This window comes from Salarias fasciatus, chromosome 14, assembly GCF_902148845.1.
Source record: "Salarias fasciatus chromosome 14, fSalaFa1.1, whole genome shotgun sequence".
NCBI lineage: Eukaryota > Metazoa > Chordata > Actinopteri > Blenniiformes > Blenniidae > Salarias > Salarias fasciatus.
The window spans coordinates 4855441-4864460 of record NC_043758.1 but is presented as its reverse complement, the minus strand read 5'-3'; the positions used below and the strand labels follow the sequence as shown (position 1 = coordinate 4864460).

Here is a 9020-nt window from a genome sequence, read left to right as displayed (position 1 = left end):
TTAGTTTTGGTGCATGTGACCCTGGAGTAACCCTGCAGGCTTGCAGCTCCGGACACAAGGAACTATAAACAAAGGAATTACGTCTGTAACCTGATCGGCCGGAGGTCGGGTGATCGGTCAGGCTGCTTGTCAGACTGCCAGCGTGGTGATGCCTCTTCCTGTGGATCACTGTCGTCTCTCACAGCTGCAGAGTGAATGTCTCTGTCAGACTCTGAAGATCTATGTGGAAACTGGACGTTAAGAGTCCATCAAATTACCGAGAGGATCAGCTGCCCCTGCAGGTGTTTTACACCTCAACAAGGGCGAGCCGGGAAGTCACATGTCGAGTGAAACATGTCATCTGTATTTCAAGATGGTCAACACATCAATTTTCCTTTGCTTTGTGGTGGGACGTGTCCTGCGACATCGTCCGCAGGGTCCCTCATTTCTCTACTTTTCCTGCTCTCATTCGGTGCAAACTGGGACGTACTGTGCATTCTGATAGCTTTTAATCAGAACCTGCAATAACTTCAGCAAAATCTACACCTCGTCTGTTGAATCGGGCCGCCCTCCGCTCACCACTGTTGCCAGTCTGCTGCTACCTTCCTGGCACCACCTTTGACAGATGTTGACCACTGCAGCCCGGGAACAGCGCACAAGGTTTGTAGTTTGGAAGATGTTCCAGACCAGACGTCAAATTCACTGAAATCTGTACATTCTCTGTTTCTAGCACATCAACTGAGTACATAATGTTTCTTCATGTTTTCCACCCACGTTCATACATGTTCATGATCTGATGGTTGGGAAATATGTTACTGCATAATGCATTAGAAAAGGCTGGTCCTGGAGTACATTTTTTTAAATAAATAATATGAATCTTCATGGTCATTCCTTACCATCGGATGTGCCACAACAGGAGCAAACTATCGTTCACGTGTTGATGGCACACAGATGACTATATTCTTCTTATCTTAAAGAGGAGTTGAAATGCAGGAAGCGACCGTTGCATTCACTCTCTTCAGCACTGAGGCGCTGCTCTTTCCACAGCTGTAAAAGTTCTATTGTTTGAGTGATAACTTCTGTGAAAGTGAAGGTGATCCAAGTTTTTAAATGCTTTCAATTCAGTGCAACAGGAATAAATGTATCTTCACAATGGACTGTAATGAACTGAATGGACAAATCCAGTCACAGGCCCGTCTGCCACCGTTTTCATCCATGAATACACAGGCGGAGGCTTCGGTTTGCTAAATGTTGGGCAGGTGGTATTTGTGCTTCACTTGCTTCTTGACATCTGGTGCTGGAGAGATGTTGCTGTTTGGTAAGTGAGGCAGGTACTGAGCCTGGAGAGCAGCAGAGAAACGGAGAGGAAGCCACCTGAGAAATGTCTACATTTTCATCAACAGTTTTTAAAACAGCGTTTTAAACAAATGATGTAAAACAGAGTTTTTTAAGGTAATGTGGTCATTTCTGGCTGAATCCTGGATGTTTCTACACATCATAAAGTATTGTTGTTGATAGTCTTTAATTTGTCTTCAATTGCTTAAGGGTGACATTTACTTGCACTCAAGATTACTTAAAAATTCTAATTTGTTGCTTTTAGACTTACAAGACAGTTTCCCCTGTCTCTTCTGTCTGTTTCTGTGTTTTTGAAGTGTGTTATCGTCTCTCTCAGACATCTTTCACGGGGCGTTTAAAGACACGCCTGACCGTATTTCCTTCTTACCCCTGGCTGCCTGCGTCTGGAGCCCCGGTCGTGCCGTCTTCCTGGGCGCTCGCTCTCCCGGCCCCAGTTGGCGCCTCCTTCCTCCTGGAAGTACGGCAGCTCCAGGAGTTCCTCACAGGACAGCCGGAGCGAGGGGTCCATCACCAGGCAGGACTGCTCACACAGAGGCACACATTTCTTCTTAATGTTTAGTAGCATACTAAGCATTCACGATTAGCATAAAAACAAATAATAAATTTTTCTGTGAACTCAAGGATATTGTATAAATCAACACTAAAGCTATTAAACAGAAGATTACTTTTTAAATCATCCTGAATTTTGATATTGTGTGGATTTAAAGTAAATTATTTAATCTTCAGTGAGCTCGAAAGTCCCTTTAAGATCGAAATTTATTTTCAGCGAGGGAGATCTGATGAAGGAAGTAGTCAATATTTCATGCTCATTTGACAGAAATTAATTCTACAGCAGACTAAAAGCTACAGATTTATGTGGTTCAAACAGAAGCGTGACTCCCAAAACATGTGAGGCCGCAGGAAGTCACTCCACACCTTCATAACTTGGAGGGCAAGAGGAGAAACTCCATGGAAGCGCTTTTCCAAGGGCTCCTGTGAACAAAACAAATGATCGCATTCAGAAGACGGTGCTTTTCCACTGTTCAAAGATCCCTGCAGCTCTGTGTCGTGCTCCCAGGACTAATACCATTGTGTCAGGTTCAGGAATACTGACTCCGCTGAAGAAAATGTTGGAGCGAAAGACTTGCTGGTGATGAGGAATCAGGTCGCCTGAGGTCAGAAGTGACAGTTTGTATGTAGCTTGAAAAACAAAATCTAAACCACAAGATTTTGCTGACAGAAGAAACAACGTCTGACTTTACAAATGAAAATCAGCAGGAACTGTTAGGAAAGCAAAGTGATCGTCACAATCAATGATCCAGGCTCCCTGATCGGGTACCCAGGCTTTTCCGGATGAGGTAGAGCTGGTCGACGTCAGACTTCCCGGGCCAGAGCGGATTCCCGTGGAGCAGCTCGGCGAAGACGCAGCCCAGAGCCCAGACGTCCACCGGAGGGCCGTACTGCGTGTCCCCGACCAGCAGCTCGGGGGCCCGGTACCAGCGAGTCGCCACGTAGTCCGTGTAGTCGTCCTCTGGTCCCGCTGGGTGCGAGGACACACACACACACGCACACACACAGGTCTTCACCAGTTTTCACTCAGACACTGAATAATGAACGCTAAATAAGATTTAGGTTGTAGGAGAAGGGATTACAAGACCGGCTGAATGACGACACGTTAATGTATGGTAACACAACACCGAAACTCAAGGCAAGGGGAGTAAACGGAGACACACAACACAGAGACACACTCACTGGCTGAATGGCACCGCCGTGCCGTGCATTCATTGAAACGCTGAAAGTGAGGAGGCCGTCAGCACCGGCCGATGCGGCTGGCATGCTGAATTAGTCATGAGCGGTACATTAACGCTAAAAGCACGTAAACACAGCGGTGCGCTGGAGGACCTACTCAAGATGCGGGCGAAGCCGAAGTCGCACAGCTTGATGACTCCGGTCTTTGTGAGGAGGATGTTCTCCGGCTTGACGTCCCGGTGGATACACTGAGACACAAACCATCGACGTGGGACACACAGGGACAGGTGCTTAAATCAACAGATTGAAAATACAAGGACGGGAAAGCAATATGAACTTAAAACACTTAATCTACATTATACTGTACAGCCACAGACTCATAAGAGGAGCTGAAAGAGCCATCTATCTATCTATCTATCTATCTATCTATCTATCTATCTATCTATCTATCTATCTATCATGCTCGAACCTGTAGTGGTATTTGTTTTTGTTATCATGCTGTCCACTGGAAATCTGCCTCACAATGTCACACTGACCCCTTCTTCAATGCTCAGGTTTAAACAGAGCAGATTTCTGACAGAGGCCGAACTGCGCCCCCTGCAGGTGGTTACTGGACACCTGCAGTCAGAACTTTCCTACATTGTAAAAGTCCAAAAACTGAAAAGGTGTAACTGATATATGTTTTAAATACTGAAGAAAAAAGTGAAAGAAATATATTGAACAACAATACAAAACATTTAAAAATAACTTGTAAGTGTTTGATAAGCCTAAATTCAAATTTTAGAAAAATCTTTCATTTTATGTATCTTTGTAAAAACGACTTTTGTACAAGTGCTTGATTTTGATCTTCACTTTTCTTCACGGCACGTCAATAAATATTGTTAAATGTTCCTAATTAGTTTCACCAGAGAGCCATGCCCAGTATGAAGAAGAACGACTAAACAGTTCAGTAAAAGCAGATAGAGTTACAGCCAAACCTTTTCTTTTTTCACTAAAAAAACCCACCAACATGTGTAGATTTGAATGCGGATACTGACATTGTGCTTGTGGCAGAAGTTCACAGCCTGCAGCGTCTGGCACACTATACTTTTCAGCTGCGCCTCGGGTACCCTACACAGAGGAGGAGACAAAGCGATGTTGATTGCTGTAACAGGAACTAAATACAGCTTATTTACAAGTCACGTTCTGCTCATCTATTATTCCAGCCGTTTCAGAAAAAGGAGCGGTGCTCTGCACAGCCCTCCTGTCACCCGGGTAACCTTAGGCCCGTCTCTAACAGCAGCGGCAGCGCCTTTGTTTTCAGGAGCAGCTAGAGTTTCTGTGGCACAGTCTAGTGGGAAAAGGAAAAATGGCCAGACAACGGCGAGCCATTGTGGTTTAGGCTCGCCACTGTGAGTTCACAAGACAAGTCAAATGTTATGGAGTGACAGCAGCTCGCACGGCGGCGGCTCAGAGGAGCAAGAAGAAAAGTCAATTCTATGCCATGTTTATCTTTTGCACCAGACTTGGCTTTCCTTCCTTCATCCTCCTGCCCACATGCTCCGTCTTCGGAATCTCTTAGCAACAATCTTGCCTTGCTCTTTGTAATTCACCCGGTTCCTCTCGGCTGCCCCGGTCTTGTAAGCAATACCTCCTGATGAATGAATGCACTCATACAGAGTAAGATGGCAAAGTGCATGCCGAACAGATGAGTCCTTGAAGCCCGAATAACCGGACATCTCATGTTTATGTAAAAGCTAACTCAGGTAATATTTAACCCAGTCTCACTCAGAACGAGGCTGGCCCTGACCTACCCTCGAGGGTGTTTGTCCAGCTCGTTCAGGACCGTCTGCTCACAGAACTCGAACACCAGGTGGAGTCGTCTTTTCCTCCTGAAGACCTCCAGCAGGTTGACCAGATTCACATGTTTCAGCTGCTGTAAAACCCAAAAAAACACCATAAACACTGTGTCAGTAATATACAGCCCTGCATGATGGACACACACGGAGGCGAGCTGTGGCTCAGCCGGCTGACCGGGTCAGCTCAGAGCTGAATCATCTCCCCCGTCACGTGTTGAAATGTGTTGAAATGTTCTTGGGCAAGATATTAAACCCACTGAAAATGTTTAATGTAAATCCACTCATCATTGATCAAACTTATTCAGAACTTAATCAAAGATAAATTTGTTCTAAATTCACAGTATTTTCTTATTTCTATTACTTTCACATCTTTTTCACACATTTGTAACAGACTTGCACAAGACCGCTTTGCCTATGTTACAGAGTGCAAACAGTGTGCACGTACACACAGAGTTGGATGTGAAAAAACCTGATGGCAGGAGCTGAGCTCATCTCTTCTCACCTTCAGCATTCGTATTTCTCTCAATGCAATCTTCTTGATGACTGGGTCATCCTCAGACTCCACAAACTTCTTGATGGCGACGACCTGGCCCGTATCTCTGTGTCTGCATTTGAACACCACACCATAGGATCCCTCGCCGATTTTGGCCAGTTTTTCGTATTTCTCCATTGGGCCGCTCCGAGCTGTTACCTGTCAGGGGAAGAAACTGATGCAACTGGTTACTCAAACCACACAGTTAATAGATTTTACATTTTGTCTGATATGGTATAACATTACAATTTAAGAGTTTAATTCTTTTATCTTTCCTCTTCTGAACTCCATAATCCAGAAAGTTTGTTTATATTAAAAACTCAGTTAAACCTACAGACTGTGTCCCAGCCCTCACCTAACAGCTGTAGCCTTCATTCACACACTCACTTCCAGAAGAGGCTCATCTAGTCTGCAGCAGGTCTGTGGAGTCTGTCAGAAGTCCAAAGCTTTCCACACTAAGTCTGAGCTGTCATGTCCTCAGTCCTGTATGGACTATAAGTCCCAGAAATGTGGGCTCTCGGGCTCTCTCTGCTCCTACTGTGACACACACTCCTTAACCGTGCAGCCTCAACAGGTGTTATGTCCAGTTCTGCTTGGCAGCTCAAAACTGCCTCCCCGTCGCGTTAGCGCATAAAGTGGAAGATACAGATATAAGACACGACTGCTATGTAATTACATTTACATGGATTATTTGTTATAGTTACATGAAATGATAATTTGGATTTTTTTTTTTGGTCATAATTGCATTTTTTTTTTTTTTGCCTGAAACAGCTGCCTGAATACGTGCAATCGCTTGCGACTTCAATTTTAGCCTATTGCATAACTGATTCAGATATTTGACTTAATAAAGCAGGACATAAACCGACCCCACGCCCGTGTTTTACTAACTGTAATCACTCCAGTCAAATACAGGAGCACTTCCGCATTCGGGGACCCATTTGTTGCCACTCATGCAAAACTCGGCATAACACCTACGCGTCGCCTCTACCTTGGCAACGCCGTAGGGCTGTTTTTTTTCCTGTCAATACAGGCCACAAACTCGGTCCCGAGGCGTTAAAGACGCGTCCTCGTGTTTTTAAGCGACGCCCCGAACATTTATTGATACGGAAATAACGAGGTGTTCAACTTACCTTTTATGAAATGCGCAGGAACGCACGTCCATCAAAAATACGGCACAAATACAGCAGATCGATTCTCAACGTGGGATACGACACGCACGGGAGAGTATACGTACGCTGTTACCATGGAAACCGGAAACAAACTAGAAATGCAGCACTACTTTATGTATTCATTCATTTATTGTAATGTAACATTATTATTGTTGTTGTTGTTGTTGTTACCAGATAGTAATTTTTACGAAATTATTTCAGCTTAATGTTTTTGTAATTCTTTTCTCTGTTCATTTTTTTTTTAAATTTTCGCTTCATACAGATGAACTATTCCCCTGGTTCAGAGAAAAACAAACCCACAAGAGAATATACTAAATTAAGTCTGACACTTTGACAGCACTTCGTGTCAGTCTCATATTATGAAACGTTTGCGTATAAATAAGTACATTCTTTTCAAATCCATAACTTTCATCCATCATCTTTTGCCATTTTATTCAATTAAAGATTAGAGGGCACTAGAGCGTACTGGATGAAGATCGGGTGCTGCCAGTCCAGTTCTTCACAATACAAACACTGAGATACAAGCACTCTCTCTCTCTCTCTCTCTCTCTCTCTCTCTCTTTCACTCGCTCTCTCTCTCTCTCTCTCTCTCTCTCTCTCTCTCTCTCACACACACACACACCAGCAGCTCACAGTTACTAATTATATTTTGGGCTGTTGGAAGAAACTGAAGGACCACAGAAACCCAGCCACCCGCAGGAGAATATACAAACTCCACGCAGAAAGGCTGAAATCCTGGACTCTGACCAGGGATACCTTCACCACGAGACACCTTCACTACACTGACTGCACCGCAGCACAGCTGGTGTGTAATCAGTGGTTGAAAATGAGTTGCCCGCTTTACCTCTGGCTTGCACTTAGGCAGGCTCGGTCTATGACTGTATTTCTTTAACAACCATAATTACTGGGTGTGAAAATGAAGATGTTACATCCCAAACACACAAGTTATGCAGTATATGCTTTCTTAATTTACCCAACATCATAAAATGTGAAGGAACGACAGCTGTTATACAACCCCTGGTGATACAGCTGTCAGGCGACCTCAGAAAGCCTGGAAACCTTTCTCGCTTTATTCCAGACTGTAACCTAGACATAGGCAACTGGCCACATGTGGTTCACGTCTCTATAATTTGTGGCTCATGGCCCAAACACCAAAAAATAATTGGGTCCACTTGTCATGGTTGAATGGTGATCATTTTAAGAACATTTGAACTCAGTGCAAAGTGAAATTCCTTCAAATCACTGAAAGACTGAGTCTGTTTCAAATGCATGGAAGTTAAATTACCAGCAGGGACACAGAATTGGTCCTTTTTTATGACGAAATTAGCTGCCCCAACTTGCAGAAGTCCTTAAAATATACAACTTGGCCTTCTGGTTGTTTGCTATGGCCCTCAGTAATGATCACAATCATCCTTCTTTGTTGTAATAAATAAAGCCAGGTGATATATTCATCCTGAGAAGTTAAAATGTTATAACTCACAGGGCAGGGGATACATATAAAAAAAAACATTTCACAGAATCTAAATTGTCAGGAGAACTTAATATGCATGTTTGTGATTATGTTAAATATTTATATACAAAAATGTAGTGTTGTCCTGTGTTGTACACTCATTTACTAATTCTCTAAAAAAAACAGCCACTTACAGCATTGTACAGCGATATATTTAATATGTACATCAATATATTTACCTTATTGGTAGATGCAACCAACAGCAGCGGGCAGGATTGATGTGGTTTTCATAAATAAGGAATCATTTAGGCTCAGTGCTCTTTTAGAGGGGTGGTATTTTAACAACAATGTCAGAAATGTACTCCATGAGCTGTGAGAGCGCCAGCTGTGAGTCCCTCATAATTTTCCTTGTAGGGCAAATGAGTGTGGAAAGGGCAGAAGAAAGCCTTGACTCAATGCTCAGCTGTAAACTCTGTTTAAAGAAGCGTGTGTTTCATGCCTCCTGGCCACAGATATGAAACGTATGCAGGGCGAACTGTGATGTGGTAAAATGATTTATGGACAATATCTGTTTTCTCTGTTGACTGTGAGTGGTTTTCCCTCTGCCAGCGTCGTTCCTCAGAGGTCGGCTCTTGTAACAGCTACATGGGATCTTGTGAAGCATCCCACAGTGAACGGTCCAGGACTTCACAGCGAATGATGGGAAAGCAGAATATGTTGCACTCCTGTGTTTGGAGACATGCAGACACCTTGAGGCGCGCTGGCATCCACGCCTTGTGGTGCAGGGTATGAAATGCCCCATGGCATGCTGGTCAGACAGGCTCATTGAACTTCTCTGTAGCGTTCCCTTCGCTTTATACAGATGAATTTGTGGTGATTAGGATATAGGTTTTCCGATCCAACATAAGGATAAAGGCGGGGTATATGGCAGGTAATCTAAAGTGATTTAAGTGGCCAAATGGACATTG

At 43.9% G+C, this 9020-nt stretch overlaps 1 protein-coding gene across 2 annotated transcripts; it reads right to left on the bottom strand.

Moving 5' to 3' along the window:
• Nucleotides 1-28: 28 nt before the first annotated feature.
• LOC115400168 (cyclin-dependent kinase-like 1) lies at nucleotides 29-8321 on the bottom strand. Of its 2 annotated transcripts, none has more exons than XM_030107866.1 (10): nucleotides 8292-8321; nucleotides 5404-5608; nucleotides 4857-4978; nucleotides 4101-4173; nucleotides 3221-3311; nucleotides 2654-2854; nucleotides 2402-2484; nucleotides 2251-2307; nucleotides 1703-1855; nucleotides 29-1319 (listed from the first exon to the last, which is right to left on the bottom strand). In XM_030107866.1, exons 2-10 carry the CDS (start codon nucleotides 5569-5571, stop codon nucleotides 1224-1226), a joined length of 1044 nt encoding a protein of 347 aa, XP_029963726.1. In that variant the 5' UTR covers nucleotides 5572-5608; nucleotides 8292-8321; the 3' UTR covers nucleotides 29-1223. The 2 variants fall into 2 exon arrangements, with proteins under 2 accessions (XP_029963726.1, XP_029963725.1); XM_030107865.1 differs by lacking the exon at nucleotides 8292-8321 and adding an exon at nucleotides 6564-6615 and having other exon boundaries at nucleotides 5404-5592.
• Between the last annotated feature and the right edge of the window lie 699 nt (nucleotides 8322-9020).